General features: G+C 39.9%; 1 protein-coding gene across 5 annotated transcripts in view; it reads right to left on the reverse strand.

The window, feature by feature from the left end:
• Positions 1 to 598: 598 nt before the first annotated feature.
• LOC121961885 (multiple PDZ domain protein) overlaps positions 599 to 19,695 on the reverse strand; it is a 53,597-nt gene continuing 34,500 nt past the window's right edge. For 3 of the 5 annotated variants that reach the window (XM_042511975.1, XM_042511972.1, XM_042511971.1), the window contains 21 exons: positions 18,530 to 18,592; positions 18,221 to 18,292; positions 16,934 to 17,120; positions 15,760 to 15,956; positions 15,482 to 15,573; positions 14,297 to 14,375; positions 13,848 to 13,916; positions 11,930 to 12,025; positions 11,773 to 11,847; positions 11,449 to 11,644; positions 11,217 to 11,362; positions 9,854 to 9,937; positions 8,661 to 8,854; positions 6,172 to 6,319; positions 5,977 to 6,063; positions 4,980 to 5,076; positions 4,716 to 4,879; positions 3,858 to 3,962; positions 3,422 to 3,516; positions 3,162 to 3,285; positions 599 to 3,078 (listed from right to left, as the gene is read on the reverse strand). In XM_042511975.1, coding sequence (XP_042367909.1) covers positions 2,932 to 3,078; positions 3,162 to 3,285; positions 3,422 to 3,516; positions 3,858 to 3,962; positions 4,716 to 4,879; positions 4,980 to 5,076; positions 5,977 to 6,063; positions 6,172 to 6,319; positions 8,661 to 8,854; positions 9,854 to 9,937; positions 11,217 to 11,362; positions 11,449 to 11,644; positions 11,773 to 11,847; positions 11,930 to 12,025; positions 13,848 to 13,916; positions 14,297 to 14,375; positions 15,482 to 15,573; positions 15,760 to 15,956; positions 16,934 to 17,120; positions 18,221 to 18,292; positions 18,530 to 18,592 — 2,517 coding nt within the window. In that variant the 3' untranslated portion in view covers positions 599 to 2,931. The remainder of the gene's footprint in view (positions 3,079 to 3,161; positions 3,286 to 3,421; positions 3,517 to 3,857; positions 3,963 to 4,715; positions 4,880 to 4,979; positions 5,077 to 5,976; positions 6,064 to 6,171; positions 6,320 to 8,660; positions 8,855 to 9,853; positions 9,938 to 11,216; positions 11,363 to 11,448; positions 11,645 to 11,772; positions 11,848 to 11,929; positions 12,026 to 13,847; positions 13,917 to 14,296; positions 14,376 to 15,481; positions 15,574 to 15,759; positions 15,957 to 16,933; positions 17,121 to 18,220; positions 18,293 to 18,529; positions 18,593 to 19,695) is intronic. The other 2 variants (XM_042511974.1, XM_042511973.1) reach the window with 2 other exon arrangements.

Raw genomic sequence — 19,695 nt, forward strand, 5'->3', positions numbered from 1 at the left:
TCACACACTCAGTGTGACAGGCTGTGAAGCAGCTGTGCTTGCCAGTGTACTGACAGATGGGATGCCATATTTTAATGGAGAGCTCTGACTCTCTCTATACAGGCTTTATTAAGTCTCAAGGGACAAAGAGAGTCTGTTTAGGAAAGTCAACACGTGATGTTCCATATCATCCAATATCGATACATCTTTGTTCATGTACATTTAATTTCAACACCTTTGAGCGTCTGACCTCTCCTTTCAATTAAATGTGATCTCTGATGATGATAAATTGCTTTTAACTGCTGGATAGAAAATGTATTTATGTGATGTATGAAAGATATGGTGTATATAGTATGCAATAACCCAAGCGTTCAGCGAGGAGCAGTTAGACTGAATAACAGCTGGTGCACTCGGAAAGTTGGCTTGCGTTTCATAGTGTTCAGCCATTATTCATTTAAGACCATTATATTTTAATATTTAAGTTTATAGTCACTCTGCTGAGGTTTAACAAGCGGGTTTACGGGTGGATTTAATGATGTGTTTTTAATTATTGTAAGAGAGAAGAAATGCTGTCTGCTTTCGGTATACAAGGCACAAGAGAACGCAAAAGTGGAACCCATAGACTGAATCCAAAGGTCACTTTTATTTAATTCAGTGTGAACAGAATCAATACTGTCACATGGACAGTGCTAGAGACACATATTTAAGGTGATAAGACAGAGAGCAGACAACTCTCTTATACACTAAGAAACACAACATATGCCTAATTACTTCAGACACTACACACTTGATTACTCTGTTTTGGGTAAACAAAAAGGTCAAAATGAGCTCAGGTCCATTATATAACCATCTGACAAGTTAAACACTTCAGGAGAACCGCTTGTTCACTCTAACCTAGATAACAGGTCATTTGCTTTTCTTTGCGCATTAATTAATACTTCAAAAAAATCCAAATACTGACAAAATACCTTACATATACGGCTTTAGCAGCACTATATTTCAGTGAGTTGTTTCACACGCACTCACAGTCACACACACTCAATACTTCTTCATTTGAGGATCTCACATCTTTCTTCGTATTTACAACATCAGACTTTTAGCCATGAGCACTCAAAATGCTCTATTGGCCGCTTCTGCTAAAACAACAGTGACTTCATGATAAGTTGATTAACACCAGTTACAGCAGCATCAACCTTTCGGGGAAAATCAGCATGATGAATTGCCAGCAGCAGTGCAATATAAAAGACAAATAATGTTGTCATCAACTAATATGGCCATTAGCTAAATTCTGCTAATCCGTTAATTGCCTTACAGACATTTTCATGTTGTTTCATGCTCTGAATTTATTGTGAGGTTGCCCCTATAAGTAGACCCCAGACTGTTAAGAACCTTGAAAAATAGGCCTCTCCTCTGTAGAAATATTCTGATATTGCTTTAGGGTGCTCTCTGTTCTGAAATACTCCTGAAAATAATGGTCTCACAGTCTGTTCATTTCAATACAGGAAATGGCAAAATATTTTAGCCACTATGTTCAGTGAATACTTCAATCTAGAGTTATGGAATGTAAGTGTCTAATGATGTGTTCACACCAAACGCAAAGCGAATTTTTGCTTTGCACTAAATGCATGAATACAGTGGCTGTATTTTTACAGTGTTTTTTGGTGCATTTCACAATATTTACCCTTAATAGCTGTGCTAACAGTTGTGCTAACTAACTTTAGAAGACCACTAACGTCTAACTTGGTTTGTAGTAAAGTACAACCAATAGCAGCAATGAAGTGATGTGAAAACCGTATAACAGTAAGGCTTCGTGCCTGAACCAGCATGAAAAAAGACAGCAACATTCTTGCTTTCTTGCTTGTTTTTCATGCTGTCAACACAGAGCATTACCACTACGCTCTTTCTGTTGTTTACCTTTAACAATAAAAGACCAACTTAGATTACTCCAGCACTTTGCTTAGAAGCAACTCAACAAAATTGTTTGGTCAAAAACACTAGGGTTGCACAATATTAATTTAAATATGTGGATATATCAAAACTCACTTGGCTAATAACCAATACCGATATATCCACTTATTTTTAAACACCTATTATTAATGATCATCAAGACTGTCGTGGAATTAACATCATATTATGTGTATACTCTTATAGTTAAGGGCCACCAGCAGTAATATCTAATATAATTATATAATAATCTGAGCCCTCTTCTTGTTTGTTCTGTTTCTGTCCAGAACTGACATTGAATGGTAGACTTGCAGGTGCCCACAGACAGGGACAACAAGTGTGCTCTCCATTTCCAATTCTTAGTAATGTCAGAAGAACCTCAACCAGATCTCAATGCTGACAGGCTTTTACTACATCTGCACAAATTACACAAATAGTGCAAATTTTGTGAATTTGCATCATTGGCGTTGCATTTATTCACATTTTTTGCATTAACTTTATTTGTAATTTGTCTGTATGAAACACTCCCTTTGCCTTTGGTGTGAACACACCATAAAACTATTCATAACCTCCTTGAGATTCATATAACGACTGAGTAAAACTGTATGGCAAACTATTTCTGGATTCATACTTCATATCTTCTGTACATGTTATATTGGGAGCAGTTTGGGTGACAGTGATAAAAGCTCTTTTATCATGACATAGTCTACTTCCTGCAGACTTACCTGGATCACAGTGTTCAAAGCTACATTGAGCAATAAGTTTCTACATGATTATCAGTACATGGTTGTTTCTATTTCACTGTGCAAATTTTCACAGGTGAACATCTGGTGACTTTAACACAATCTTCAAGTTGTGAAATATTGCAGGTTTGATTTCTCCTACTGCTAGACATGACATCACACTTGCGAGATGTGTTGCTATTTTAAAGTTTCAGTCTTTATAGATGTGGATTTACTTTGGGGGTGATAGGAAGTGTAGGAAAAGTAGTGAAGACAGGTTGCAAGTCTATGATAGCACAGTGAGTGTGACAGTTCCTTTGGTCCTCTTAAGAATGCCGACAGCTTCTTCATGAGTGACGCCCTCCAGGGTCTGCCCGTTAACAGCCATTATCTGGTCTCCTCGCTTCAGGCGGCCGTCTTCCGCTGCTGCCCCCTACGCACGTCCAAATAGAGTTAAATTAATAACAGGCAATTTGTTAATTATGCAAATATAAAATGGAGCAATTTGCCAATTACCTTTCCAAAAACAGTTTTAACATAGATCGGCAAGTCTCCATGGGGGCTGCCGTACCCACCGACTATACTGAAACCCAGTCCGTCCGGTCCTCTTTCAAGATTGATGGTCTTATACTGAGGAGGGCTGATGGGAAGATGGAGACAGTTAGGAATAAAACACCCCCCTTCTAACAGTTTTCATACAGTCCCTTAAACAGATTGACATTATAGCTGTAACACGTATATTAAGACACAGAAAACTGTTCTTAGCCGGTCCATACCCGAGATCATCCTGAAAGATGCAGCTGGGTGTGAGACCTCCGGCTGCCTGCTCCTGAGAGGGGCCTGTAACAGTGGTGTCACCGCCCGCTACCACCTGCAGATGCATAAAACACACACTTTTATTGTATTGTAGACTCACAAGATAAAGATTGATAGCATGGTGGTGGTGCTGGATGAGGGAGTTTTATAGCACTTCAAAGTCTGCTACTCACATAGCCTTCAACTGTTCTTTTCGGGTGAAAACTTTGTACGCAGATAAACGAAACAATACAGAGCGTATTCAAGTGCAGATTATCTAATAGTGTCAGTGGGTTTATATTATTGTCTTATTGGAACAGGAAAGGTGCAAGAACAAGAGTGTGTGTGTGTGCGCGCGTGCGTGCATGCGTGTGTGTGCACGTGCGTGAGCGTGCATGCGTGCGTGTTTTTCAGGACCTGCAGCTGTATTGTGCCTGTGGCGTTCTTGAGCAGAGTGACAGCCTGTGAGTGGGTCATGCCTTCAGCAGATGTCCCACAGATACTGACAATGCGGTCCCCGATCTGGAAAAGTGATAGTTTAGCACAATTTAAAAAGATGTAGGAGTCACAAAAAAAAACTTTCAGCAGTGAACGCGTTTTCCATGTTTATGACACATCAGTTTTTGGCTTGGAAACAACAATAGTAGCAACTAAAATGTACCAAAAGTTGAGTGAAAGCCCTAAAAATGTTTTCTTATTCCCTAAAATTGTGATGAATATGGATCACTACAGGGGTAACACTTTTTAAAAGCGTGCACAAGTGCTGTCGTGTGATTTCAATGGTATGCCACAAAAGTCTCTGCATGATAACAGGATGTGGCTAGTACTATTTGAATATTGAATTCACCACGCCATACAAAAGCAAAACTATTCAGCTGAGTAATTTCATTATGTGGGGTTCTCATCTCTCTCACATAAAGCAGCATGAATATACTATTCAAGATTTCCCCTCATTCATTTCAATGAGCTCCTCTGTAGGCTTACTGATCTGAATGCAGGAGTGGGAGATTTATTATCCATGTTAGCGGTGGCTATTGTCCTCCTCCGGTCTGTGTCACACAGAGCTACAATTGTCAGTTTCTCTGTCATTTAACTGCAGAGGTCACTGCTAAAGGCTGTCAGCTCTTGACCTTTGGGAGTCACAAACTGAGTAAAGTGAGTGGGAATGACATTGCTGTACATAATCAAGATTCATATTAAATCCCACACAAGAATTGCTGGCATGCTAATTCTTATTTTTGTATTCCGCTGGAAGAGAGGTGTTAAATCTGGTACCTTGAGCTTTTGGGTCTGAGCAGCCAGGCCGACAGGATTCATCATAGCGATAAAGATGGGGATGTCACCCAGGGGGCTGCCCACGCCCCCTGCTATACTGATACCCAGAGAATCATTGGGACCTTTAGTGAACTCGACTGTTCTCGTGTCCTGCTGCTCCGGAGCTGTAAGGATTCAAACAGTGAAAATGTCAGGATGCCTTGTCTACATTTTCCTTTTTTCAGTGGCTGTCTTATTCACATGCTTAATGAATTAATGACTTACAATCTGGACTCCTTATTATTTTTTCAGGGTCACCTGGAAGGTTCCCGGAGTCTGTGCATGACTGAGAGGCCACCTTGGTGCTGCCTGTTTCACTAATCTGAAAAATAGACATTTAGTGTGATTAATCTTTCTTTTTTGTTGTTGTTGATTTTTCAGAGAAATTTCTTTTGGACATTAGAGGGATAGTTCAGATTTTCTGAAGTGGGGTTGTATGAGGTACTTCTACTCCATATTTAGTGTATAACAGCATAGATAGTGGTCAGTGTGCTCTGAGTTTGAAGAAGCAGGCAGTAGAAATGACACTGAAGAGGTCAGCAAAAAAACATATTTTAGCCACCTAAAAAAAGTCCCACCTTTATGTGTGCTCTATGTTGATAATCTTTATACCGCTTTACCTTTCAGTCAGACAGCCCTTTCTGACAGGGAAGTTATTAACAGCTTCATTTTCCTGTGTGTTCTTGTTGCTCTTCAAACAAACCTTGATCTGTTTGTTTCTGTATGTGTTTGTGTGACTTCTGTGAATCCGATCTAACCACTTGAAACAGCAAAGTCACAAAGTAACACAAACAACCTAACTGGTTGATGCAGCGGTAGACCAGCAGCACCTGTGTTCAGCGATGTTAAATTGCTTTTTTTCTTAAAGTTGTCTGGCTTCGAGGAGAGCAACATTCAGTTCCTGGTCAGAAAAGGCTGTCTGTGGCAAGGTAAAGTGGTGAAAATATTCTCAATATAGAAAACACTTAAATTTATATTGATCTTTTTAGCTGGAACCTTTTTCGGTGTTTAAAATACATTTTGCTGCTGAACCCTTCATAGCAGTACATTGCTTAGCTTCTGTGTCAGTACTCCTGCCTGCTTCTCCAAACTGGGGGTGTGCAGACTGACTTCTAATGTATGTAATACACTAACTATGCATAAGTACCTCATACAACCCCGCTTTAAAAGATCCATCCATCCCTTTAAAATGTTATCCTTTAAAGATGTGAAATCACAGTACCTGACTACATTGAGACAGCCTTCTTTCTGAGTGGAAGGGACCTGCCTTGAACCTCCCTACTTCCATTTTTATAGGCCCCACGCAGCACTATAACACAAGGCACATCATATTTCCAGCAGTCATCTTACGCAATTTAAATCAGATGTCTCATTCACCTTCTATGCATGCTTCTGAGGGCCACAGCCATTTATGTACCTTGAGTAGTGCAGCCACGGCCTCCTGTGTGGTCGACCTGACATCCTCACCATTGACTGACAGGATCTGGTCGCCCTGCATGAGTCGACCGTCAGTATCCACCAAACCTCCTTTCACAATGTCAGACACAAACACTCCTGTGTCATTCCTGGTAGGAAAGGTTGGAAGGCATGACAGTGAGATTACATTTATGACTGTTACTCTTGTCTACTAGTTGATCTTAACTGTAGCATACTGCTGACTTTGAATGCTGAACTATGGTTCACTTCTGATCCAGCAATTTTATATTTTTCCAATGGACCTCAGCACAAATGTGGCTTATGCTCTTTGGGAGGCAGCAGACAAATAGCTGCTACGATGGAATATTTAATAGTACCAACAAGATGTTAGGAGATTTTTAGCCAGTATTAGAAGTATATCTTGGGGCTTGTTGGCTTGATTTGACAGGTTGTCTACACCTACCAGTCAGCTGTGGTGATTGCCACAGCTGACTCTGGCCACAAAGGCAGATAATAGTTAATCCTTTCTCAGACCAGTTGGTTTTGTCACAGGAAAATACAGCATGTCTTTGTTTGTCTAAAGCTACAGTCAATGCAGTCCAAAAATCTGTGCACACTCTGAGCACTGACCTCTGGGAAGTTAACTGCAGAAACCAATGTCTGTTTTTCAAAAGCACATCTCTGTTGACTTTGCATATCTGAGGTGCAAATCTCCACGTGGATAAAACTACCACAAGCAGAAGCTGTGAAGCAAGGCAACTTGATCATACGATCCCCAGTGCCAGAGACACTTGGCTGTCACAGCTCCTCACCACTAACTGCTAGCTTGCACTTTCCGTTTTAGCTCCGGATTTTAGATTGTCTGTTACGTTGCTGCCTTTTCCATCCTGTTGAGAATTTAAGTTGTTTTTTCCACATGTGTAGCAAAACCACTGACAGAGGCAAAGATTTACAACTGCATTTAAAGTTGCATTCTGCTGTTCAGGCAGTTCAACCAATGACCCCAACTTGGGCCTTTCTACCGTGCACAAAATTGTTTGTGCAAATCCATAAAGCTGTACACACTCATAATCAGCAGTGCACATGCATGTGTGGTCTGTGTTAGCCATTCCTGAGGTTTATCCCAGAGGTGAGATCAATCACCACGCTCCAAACACCTGACAGTAAAAAACTGTCAGCATGTAGATCAGCAGGCCTATTCCCACATGTGCCTTAACCCATAAATGCTACAGCAAGAATAAAAGCCTGAGTTTATGTGTAAGATGTTCAACAATTTGCCAGCTTACATTCCCAATAAGACTTCTGTAAATCTTTCTTAACAGGTCTAATGGGAACAAGAATATCACGTTTCCAGATACAGCCAACAGTCTCTGGCAGTACACTGAAGTCATGATCACCTTTAGTGCCACTGAAAATGAGCAATCCAGCCAGGCTTATAAACTATTATTCAACCATAAAATAACAGTAAAGATAATAATTTAGCCATCATGTTTTACAGTTGGTTGTGACAACATGAAGTGCTTTTTTTCTGTTTTTTTTTTTTTTTTTTTTTTTTAATTTTATTGTAACTGATGCTAAAATATAACACTCAATATCCAACTGTAAACACCAAAGATAACACTACACGATTTTAATGAAACCAAGTTATTCTGGGGGTTCCTAATGACTACATTTGGGTTACTTGTATCTGAAACAAATGCCTTTTTTCAGCTTTGTGTGTTTTGGGTGTCTATAAGAGCTCTATCTCTAGCTCTATACACTACAAACTATCTAAATGCACAGGTCATTTAACTATGATTACCTTTGGTCCCGTGATCTGCATTAAAAAAGAAAAACCATATAGTTACAAGTCAAACTATTTTGACTCTTAGAATACTCGCTAATTATATAATAAATATCTGCCACGGCTGGTTCTTTATCTTATGTACATGTGTAGAAGCCTAAATCAATATAACATGGGTTCTCAAAATGCTCAACAGCTGCTGGTCCCCAAGGTTCAAGCAGAACTAGGCAAAAAACTTTTAACTATCTTGCCCCTTCTTCCCTTGAATAATGTACAAAAGGACCCCAGTTTGCTGGAGCTGATAACTACAGGGAAATTCAAGTCATTTTGAAAAAATAGACAAATTAGGACTCTTGGTTTGTGTGATTGGATTTTAGCGTTTTTTGATTCTCAATGAGACTTTTACTTTGAAAAAAAATCCATGATATTACCAATGCTGCTGTATATCTAGATATTATTTATATTTCAAGTCTGGCTGTTCTGTTTTTTTTTAATACTGAAGAGACCAGTCGAATACAGTAGAATTAATACTAAAAGTATCAGCATTTTAATACTTCCAGGAATTATTTGATCTAAATTTCTTATGTATCTTTATGTGTATATCAAGGTTTACCAAATGTCTTAATATACTTTCTTTGACCCCAAAAAGCAACTTACTAACTTGCATACTAGACATTATGCATTATTACTATTAACAAATCTCTCACCTCCTCCCAACGATGCTCAGGCCCAGGCCCTGACCCGGCTGCTTGTGGAGCTCCACAGTGAACGAGTCCCACAGATCTTCCTCCTTGTACTGGGCCTCGTCCCTATATACTGTCAGCCGGACTCTCTGTGGGGTCTGCCGCAGCACGTTGATGGCTTCGTCATGACTGGCCGCGCGCAGGTCGATGCCATTCACCTGTGATGAGAGAAAATTGGTGAGTATAAACTTTATCTGAGCCAATTTCCATTTTGGGGCATTGCAAATACCTTTTCTTCTATTCCTAATATGAAGTGGATGAAGCAGAAGGCTGTGAAAAGTGCTAACGGCCTAATTTAACACTAAAACTGAATTTTCCCTTACCCACTAAAGTCATATTGCTTCTTAAGAAACCCAAAGTGCTGAGCAGTCTGAACACTGGGTCATAATATAAAAATGTTATAACACTTAGATTTAACTAAATAAAAGCAGCCTTCCCACAAAAGTCTGGGAGAAGCTTGATGTCAGTTGATGTCCGGTTTCTTTTACCACATTAAAGGGTGGAAATACCCCATTATCTGTCGCCATGGACATGCACAGGATTTTTCCCGTAGCAGCTAATGGCATTGCTGTGGACTGGGAAACCGCTCTTTTCACTTTTCCTCTCTGACCCTGTTTTCTAAACACAACAGCTTGGCTCGGGGACAGAAATGAATAGTGGACGGCATTTAAGTCATGAGGGTGTGTGTGTGTGTGTGTTTGTGCGTGCATGCATGTGTGCCTTTTGACTCAGGTCTACTGATTTGAGCTGCCATAACAAAACTCCTGAGCTCCACCCCTGCCCTCCCTCTTTGACAAAGCATGAGGTCAAATGGAGGGCAAATCCAAGTTGAGCTGGGATACTTTACTTGTCTTTCGAGGTAATACATACAAGGTTCAAACTAGCTGCTACTTTCCTCTGACTTTTCATTTTTAAGTGCTTGTCTCACTAGCAGTCGTTTGTTTTTAGAGTTTTTGTTGCCAGATAATAACATAACTTGTATATATTTGGCGTATATCAATGAATTTACCCTTATCAACAAATTTATGATACTATTTGATCCTTGACTGAACCTTGGAACCCAAGCTTTGATGTTCCAGCTCCTCAGGCAGCCACGTCTCAGTTATTGCAATGCCTCTTTTTAATCTAGGTCATATGAGATGCTCATTATACTGCACCTCTAAGATTTGGTCTCCTGCCCAAAGCCTGCCATCTTTCGAGGCTGCCCCTTCTTCATAAACTTCATGGATAATGATGGCCCCCTGGAGAGAGAGGGAGAAACAACACAGCAAATAAGTACAGAATAGGAGAAGAAGGTGAACAGGAACTGTCAGAGATAAATGAGAGCAGTGATGATTTATGTGGAGGAAATGAGAGGCATACAGGGCAGTAAATAGTGTGGAAAATATAAACAGAATTGGTGGTGAGAATGATTTTAAAAAATTTGCATTTGACCGCAGACAGATGTTATTTTGGCTTCTCATTCTGGCTGTGTATGTTTCTGACTCTCAGTGTGCTTTCTCTGCGCTCCAGTGTGAGTGTCATTTGGGGTTCAGAGGTTACATTCCTGGGCTGGATATTGTCTGCTGCGGCCGAGGGCCAGACAAAGAGCTGCTCCCCCAAGCCTGACTGAGCAGACAGAATAGATGGGCTGAGGAGAGGACGGCAGGAGGAGGAGGAAGGCTGTGACAACATCATTTCCTACATTCCTGAGCCGCCATGGCTATTTCGAACCTGGGTTACACCACCACCAAAGATTCAAAGTGGGTGGCACAGTGGTTGGTAAGTTTAAAGTTCAGTTGCGTAAAGTTATCACAAAATAACAATTTCTCATGGACTGTGTTTTGCAAAAAGTGCAAATACCTGATTTATATTGATAAATCAATTATTCCTTAAAAAACCTGTCATATGTAACACCAGGATTGTTTTTGGTGACTACCTACTTGTAACAGTAGTCCTGTCAACTCAGATACAGCCTCATCAACCCTTTGAAACCTGGATCAACATCATTTTTCTTGTGCTGCATACATACACCTTTCACAAGTATTCAAACCTCTGAACTCTGAGAAAACTGGTTTGATTTCTTTTCAAAAATACAGGTGAAAAGACAATGCGCAACTTGGCAAGAAATGTCCTGCAAATTGAAAGTAAAAAATAGAAAATGATTAAAAAAGCTAGGGTTCAATGTCCAGAGAACTTTATTAATAATTATCAGAATTATATAGTAAAGATTATTTTACAGAAGAATAAAAAAACAATTAAAGCAATTTTTTTAGGCCATTTCCTCGTTGTTGTTTGGGTTTTTTTTATTTGTTTTTATTTATTCTTTTACTTTCTCGTTATATGTTTGTTCGTTTGGGTTTTTTCATGCTAATTTTTAGGTCTTTTTCTTGTACTTTTACTAAGTTTTGTAACTAATTCATTGGTCATTCCTTCTTTAGTTGCTCGATACCTACTTCCCATATTTAAAAAAAAAAAATAGCCTCTTTGCCCAGGTTCCAAAGAGTTTACAGACTGTAATCCATATTTTGTGTTTCCTACCAACAGGGTGTCACAGCCTCCCACGATGCTGAGGCCCAGCCCCGTGCGTCCCTTTGAGATGTCGATGGTGGTCTCACAGCCAGGGATGATGGGACAGGTCGCCGGGTCACAGGTCAGAGTGGAAGGAGTGGATGAGCGACTCGGACCTAAAATAGATGAAGCACAGAGTAAGCCCATTTATCCATTGTTTATCTTCCTGAATGAGAAGTCAAACGTCTTAAAATGGACTCACTAGTGGCTGCCTCCACTTCTGGTTGGACATGCGTGGTCGTAGCAGCACTAGGCATGCTGGGTAGGCTGGCAAGGACGTCATCCGAGCAGTCCCCATCATGGCTGGTTGACTGGGGAGAGGAGAGGGAGGGGGGGGTCTCATTTGTAGAGAAGGTTAGCTTCACAGGACCTTTGGCTTTTCGTAGTAGAGAATTGACCTAAAAAATAGCAGAATTACTAATCAGACTCAATCTGCTTGTTGTTTTCTTAAAACAAAAAACACATTTATTATATAAGGAAAGTTAGGCAAACCCTTGATTATATGACGATTACAGTGACGCTGTACCTGTTTCACAGTATAGCCAAGCACTGATTCTCCATTCACAGCTAAGAGTTTGTCCCCTGGTTTCATGCAGCCCTCCTGCACCGGATCAGATCACAGTTTTGATGAGAATCAGCAGCATAATGAAGACGAACCATTAACTGCAGTTTGTTATACATACTTTGCCCGTGTGTCCTTTCACTTCAGTTATACTCTGAATCTCAACTCCACTCTCAGTGTTCCCCTCCACAAAGGTGATGCCAAGTCCCCCGTCCTCCTATTGCGTAAGATTAGTGCGAAATCAGATACAAATTGCTAATATTTAGTTCAGTACATCTGAACATAGCATAGAGACTGATACATGAGCTGTGTCTGGAATCACATACCATGCACTACATACCCAATATGTGTACGATCGTTCAACATACATCTGTACAAGTACACAGCAGTGTGGATCTTTTCGCTCTGAGCTGTAATTACCTCATGACTTTCGGAGAGCCTCTTTGTCAGCTTGAGACATGTAACCATTGTAACCCGTGCCCACCTCTGTGCCGATTTAGCCCATTAAAAAGCCTTTCACAAGTATTTAAACCTTTCATCCCTGAACAAATTGGTGTGATTTCTTTCAAAAACATGATGAAAAAGGCAATGAGCAAATGTTTCTCAAATTGTGAGAAATTAGAAACTTATTTCTAAAAAGCTAGGGAAAAACAATAATAATTATCTTAATTAGATATTTAAAATTATGTTACAAAATTATTATTTTTAAGCACTGCTCCATTTCTGCATTGCTTTTTTAGCATTCTTTTACTCACGCAATTTTCAGATACTTTTCTTGTACTTTTTACTAATTTCTTCCAAATTTGGGGTAATTTCTTCTTTATTTGCTAATTTCCTTCTTCCCGTGTTTTTAAAAGAATGAAAGCCAATTTTCTCAGCCTTCAAAAGGTTAAAATATATTTGTAAACCAATATTAAGCCTAGCAGGGTGAAGTCTTACTCCTCTTGCTTGCACTTGTATTGAAGTGTAAATGACGTTACAGAGCTGTCTTGATCGATATCCGTGTTGAACGTTGTCGTCTACCGTACTGTATTTTTGGATATGTTATCAGTAAACAAACATATGTATCCATTGTTTGCTTACTGTAATATTTCACTGGAAATTGTATACATTGGTTGGGTTGCAATGCAAGATTTCAGACACAGCTTTAACCTATGCTAAATAAAAGACCTACATCAGCTACCGAAAACGAGCATTAGTGATGACAATTATTGCCAGTAAATTAATTAGCCCAAGCTTTATCTTACATCCCTCACACTTCTGATCTTTTATTCTCAGTTGGGACTTTTTGTGGTGTGTGTTCATATCAGTGAGCTTCCCAGATAATGCTGCATTTACACTGTCCTCCTCTGTCGCCTTATCTACCGTATGGATATTCCCAAATTGGGGCTCTAATTAAAGTATCTCTTTCACTTATTTCTTTTAAAGGGTCAGTTCACTGGAATAACTAAAAATGATTTTTTTTTCCCAAATGACATCTTGCTGTTTGTAGCCATGCAGATGTTTTCAGTGAGACCTCTATAATGTGATGGAGCTGAATGGGTGGTGTAATTTGTGTTTAAAGAATGCCATACAAAAAACTCAAAATAATCCACAGACAGCACTGTAAGCGGTGTTCAGTGGGATTTTTTTTTTCTGGAAAGTTTTCAAATGTGGTATTTGTTCAGTGCTTGATATCTAAAAAGCTTGCAGAGCAGACACCACATGAGGTAAAAATCAGTTCCTCCTTTTATTATTTGGGTGTACTGAGCCTTTATGTCCCTTTGGAACTGCTCTTCTCCCATTCACGTCTTGTTTTCTATATTCACTTTTTTTTTATTTGACATATTTCTGTGTCTTTTCTTTTCCCTGGCAGCTTGTCAGACTTGACTGCTCCTGTGTGCTCCTTTTCTTTTTCTCTGTCATACCCCATTGACTTTTTTTGTGTACACCTCCCTCATTATGGCATTGCTTCCAAGACTTCCTCTCTATTATTGTCTTTATTTTTGTATTTCAAAAGAATAGGGTTGTGTGGGTATGGGAGGTCCAGTGCATCTCACCTTCAGTTTTATGCTGTGATGCACATGTTCTGAAGTATCGGCGTCACCATTAGCAGCATTCGTTTCTGGCTGTGAGGAGACAGTAGTAGTACAGCATGAAGTAAATAACTTGTGTTCGTGTCTGTTGGCTTGTGGGAGTATAGTACTGAGGGTGATTGTGGTTTTTTGTCGTCTTGGGAGTTACACAGAGGCATGGGGGGTTGGGAACTCCAGGACCACACAAAAAGACTTTTAGGGAGCAAACATGCATGTAAACAATTCAGTAGCATGACACAGCGTAAAAACTTAATTACACAAGTGTAGAGTCAGAGTACTAATAACGGTTTGTGTGTGACTTTTAATAGCTTGTTATGCAGCTGGGACTTCACTCCCAAAACATCTGCATCAGGTTTTCCTGTTGTAGCGTTTATGCATGTGTGTAATGTGTGTGGCCACGAGCACAGACGTACCTCAGCGTGAGGCTCCTCTGTGTCTCCCTCGTGCTCTCTCACAGGTCCCACAGCCATCTGGTTCAGTGCCTCCGTGTTCCTGTTCCAAAGAGTCATAACTCACATAAATCGTCGCTCCTCTGCTTCGTGACAGTGGAGCCATGATTTACATGGGCTGATCACAGTGTCTCTTTCGGGGGTGGGGGGTCAGGAAAGGGATGTGAGTTAAGTAGAAGGTTAAGTGGTATGATTTTGGCAAGGACTGTTAAAGGAAGGGTCAAGGGTCAAACGTGTCTGACTTACTCGTCTGTGCTGAGAAGTCAGTTCCTGTGTCCCTATTCCATACTGCATATAGTGTTTACCATTCTTCCCTACATCCTGAGATTAGTATGTTGTACAAATGGTAAACACTATATGCAGTATGGAATTGTCACATTCATAAGACACTGCTCCGGGCGGGACATGGTTAAACAATGCTGGTGCTGACTTTTTGCAAATTGAGTTCACTACATTTCTACCTGTAACTTTAGGCTTCCATTATACATTGAAGGGGAATTTAATATGGATACAGTTTTTGAGGGGATCAAATTAAAGGAAAATGTATGAACATTCACTCTTTTATACTATCAGAAAATTATATAATAATCCAACCAAATGCTACATTAAAATGCCTCTCCTACCTACCCCTGACAAGAGCAAAATGTTTCTCTAAAAATGTAATATATATATATATATATATATATATATATATATATATATATATATATATATATATATATATATATATATATATATATATATATATACAAACACAATATTTCTAAGGCCGTGGGCTACACTTAAAGCAACTATGGTATACATAAAAAAATCTGTTTAGTATGTAGTTTGGATTTAGCATGTAACTACAGTGGTATCACTGTTTTCACAGCCAAAAGTCGCCTTGATTTAAGGTTTTAAAACCCTGCTTCTTTGATATGTGCCAGAGTAACAGCCACCACTGAATATGAATAACAACACTTCACATTCAAGTGTATCCTTCTGTTGAATTACAATGGCTCCCTCTATTGAATTTTGAATAACATTACACTTGAGTTGAACTTTTTCAGGTCAGTTTTATTATAAGCCGTGACAATGAAAATGCAGCTGCTGTTGCCATGGAACTGTATTCATAGAGACTTCAAAAGAATGAAAAAAGTGTTTTTATACCTGACAAAGATGATTTTGACTTTGGATGGAGAGCTCTTGATTATGGATGATGCATTCTGGTGACTGTGGCCATAAAGAACTTGCCCATTGATCTGACAGGATAGAAAATATAATACACACTTAAAAAAAAAAAAAAAGTATGCAATAAAAAACTATCAAAAGCCATATAACAGAGAAGCATTGTTATCGTAGGTTTAAATGCTGTAACTTTAAGGAGTAACATATCCTGCTAGGTTTGTTTACAAACCCGCAAGAACCAAAATCAATAGACATCTTACCTCCAGCAGCTCATCCCCCACTACCATGCGTCCGTCCCTGCCAGCCGCCCCACTGGGGTCTATTCCCACCACGAAGACGCTCATGCGAGAGCGGTCCCTGTTCCCCGCCAGGCTGAGGCCCAGGCCTGTCTTGCCTTTCTCCAGCTCAATCATGTGTAGGACACCCGGCAGGCTGCCATATCTCTGGATTATGTTCTCTGAAAGAGGCAGGCAAAGTCGTGGCAGACAGACGTAAGCTGACAATACTGCTGAATAGTGCCAGATACGTCTTGAGCCTGGGCCTCCGCATCAGTTTCAGTCATGTTGTTGAGAAAAGAGGACAGGTGTTTGGATTGGTTGAGATTTAGAGGCACAAAAAGTAAAAGTTTTATATGTCAGACTCCTAACTTTCTATCTTTTTGTCTCAATCTTGTGTCCATTGTTATCCCTCCTCTTCTCACTCCCCTCTCTCTGCCTCCACACCTCTTCTGTCTCTGGTGTGTTAGATAGCCTCTGTTCAGACCAATGGGCTCCTGTTGTTCTGGGCTCCCTGCCACTGTTGGACCATCAGTCCTGTACTAATCTCCACAACTCACCTCCTCGGGCTTACCCTCATCAATCTTATCCCCGCAGGATGGGAACACTCTCTTACACACACACATTCACCACAGTCCCAGGTGTTAGGAGGCTGGAAGTCTGTCCTTTATGCTGGCTGCCTGAGTTGAACGCTACTGAGTGTGACCTGTTCTCCTTGACGCTTTGAGTTTATCCTACAGTTGACATTAGAGGGTCTGCAGGATGTGAAAAGCTTAATTGGGACAGTGAGTCCTTCAGGTTTTGCTGAGGTAAAACCACCTCGAGCATGCGAATCAGTGCTCCATTTATTGATAAATTTATGAGCAGGTGAGAAAAAAAAACATGTACCTTGGAGGACCTCTAGTGGCAGTTAGGCTATAAAGCATGCTAAAGTAATATACTATTTGTCTCCATTAATTGATTCAATTTACGAGTATATAATGCAAGTCTCTTTTATCACGTTTATATCAAGAATTCAAACAAACCAGAGTTTACTCTTGAATGGTCAGTGTTAAATTAAATAAACCAATGACAAAAAATGAAACTAAATAGTCATTCTAACTGTTGTTCCTAACAGAATATGAAATTGCACCCTTAGAAAAAGAAAAGCTGAACTCACTCCAGTTGTATCCAAACTCATCCTCCGCCTCCTCCTCCTCCTCTTTCTCTTTCTCCTCCTCTGCCTCAGCAGGTCTGCCAGGAATCTCTGTTAGCGTGTCTGTATCAGTCTCTCCCACATGGGGCACCACTGGCAGGGGGAGGACAGTGCTGGTGGGAGATGCCTTCGCCGCTTCACGCTTCGCCGGCTGTCACGCCGCAGATGGAGTCGGAAAATAGTTTATTAGTAAAAGGTAAAGAGAAAGAGGCACTTTTATCTTTGTACTTCGGTTTGAATCAACTTTGATGCGAGCAGAAAGAGGAAGGCATGTGAGCGCTGTTTCTGTAATAAACAGAAGCCATATGCCTGGTTTAGATGACGGCTTCATCCATTTCAGCAGGATATGTTAGTTCTAGGCTGAGAAATAATCATATGATATGGCTCCATAGATGCCAGAGGCTCAAATCATAATTAGGTTAATCAGCCTACTTAAGCCACAGTCTTCATTTATAATAAAATGATGCTTAAATGCCATATTATTTTTGGTTAATTATTACTGCTATAATACAATGACTGTACATAAATATGGACGTGTTTACACATCTTCCCACTGTGCAAAAGTGAAGCCAAAATATCACTTATACGGCCACTGCCATCTTGCCGAATCTGCGCAGTCGCAATTTCTGCGGCACCTATTTCTTGTCCATACACCCGTCTGACAAATTTTGTGCAGTGCCATTGGTCGTGAGCACACCGATTGGCACACACAGATGTCAAAAACAATGTCACACTCCCATTTTATAGCATCAAATATGAGCAGTAATTCAGCCCCATCAGGGGGGTGATCAAGATATCTTGGCTTTATTTTTGGGGAGCTGTCATGTTGTCCATCTTTATTTTACAATCTATGCTGTAAATCTTATAAAATTAGTGCTTCAAATCAAATATTCACACATCAAATGTCTACTTACCTGAAAACAAGGAACAACAAATCAGACTTTTGATTACTTTATTTTTTTTAAGTTATTAAGCCAAAAAATCTAAAATTTGTCTGTCATCCATTAAAGAAAAAAGCAATAGTTATTTTTTTAAAGAAAAAAAAAAGCAAAACACAGAAAGGACAAAAAATGTTCTTATTTCACAAAATTGCACAAAGAAAATCAGATGGAGGAGATGTTAGGACATGTACAAGAGTATGCGTGTACAGCATGTTAGAATATAATCAATATATGAATCATATCATCGACATATCTGTACAAGCACACACAGGAAGGGAAAGTGGAAAGCACAACACAGAGACCCACAAACCTTAAATGGGGTAGGAGTGAAAGGGTTAGTTGGGGAGAGGCGGAGGAAAAGTCTACTGTGACTGTAACCCTCCTACAGAGAAGAGACAAAGGGCAACAACTTTAGAAGACAGCACATTTCTGACAGACACCTACATCTATTGACAGGAATACGCCAGTGTCTGACAACGGTGAAAAGTTGGAAAACATCGACACCTTATATTTCAAAACTAGTCCCTATTGCAACACTTTCCAAAAGTTGACTGTGGAACAATGACAAATAGAAAACAGTGGTACAGGTTGTCAGTGGAAGGTAATTGGAAACACTAACCTTGTCCTTGTTGTCCTTTGTCATAGCTGCAGCTTTTTCCTCACTGGACTCCGTTACCGATGACTGAGACGTATGAAACACACATGAAGGTAAATCACTCTACACTCACAATATGGAATTTCAAATCAATTTTTTTCTCATGTATGGAGAACGAATTCATAATATTCACTTCAGTGCCCCCCCCCCCCACAGTGATATACTCTATCACATTGTAATCCCATTATTCACACAAAGTCACAAGTGTTCTGAATGACTAAAAGCAGGACCATATGCTGCATCTTGAAAAACAATCTGTTTACAAATGGTACTACTGAAGAAGAAGCTCGCATTTCTTGAATAAAGAAAAACTTTCTTTAGCAAACTTGAAGCTTGGCAAATCCAGACTCAAAGCTACAGCAAGGCACACACACGCACACACACATACACACACACACACTAGATCACGCCAAAACTTTGATGTGATGATTGAAAAAGCTTATCCAGCACCACATGTCTATCCAAGCTTGACCATTTCTCCCCAATGATCAAGCGTAAAAGATTTTGCCAGAAAGTCTGGCGTTTTGAAAAAAAGAAAACGATATTGCAGCGTACAGTTCTTCACATAATAGTATTTGTGTTGAGTGCCGACTGTCTCATCTAGTTGTCTTCTTTACGTTGGCAGTGAGACACTTGGGACAATGTTTGAGGGATAATTGGGTAAAATTGGGCCCTCGAAGCGGGGGACAGGAGGAAAATAAAATGCACTTATAGTAAAAGCCTCGGCTGTGATTTAACTTCTAGTTTGCTGTGACAGAAGGACACAGCAAAGCACAGAAGGAGATATATAAATAAGGTGGCATATGCTTAAAGATGAAAGAGAGGTATAGATTCCAAATAGACACACACACACACACATACACACACACACAGGTTTACCATAAAGCGAAGTATGAGTTAACATTTAACTTGTATATTTGTATGTATATCTATCCATCCATCCATCCATACGTTTTAACTTGTGCTGCACAATATGAGAAAGACATGCTATACACGATAATCTTGTTGAATAACACTACTACCTGCAATCGATATTAAAATGTACTCAGTTCTGCCGTTCTGCTGCTTTCAGTATACTGCTAAAATATAACAAATTGCTTAAAAAACTTGAATCGCTGCCTCGCTGTTGT

The sequence above is a fragment of the Plectropomus leopardus genome, chromosome 23 (assembly GCF_008729295.1).
Source record: "Plectropomus leopardus isolate mb chromosome 23, YSFRI_Pleo_2.0, whole genome shotgun sequence".
Taxonomy (NCBI): domain Eukaryota; kingdom Metazoa; phylum Chordata; class Actinopteri; order Perciformes; family Serranidae; genus Plectropomus; species Plectropomus leopardus.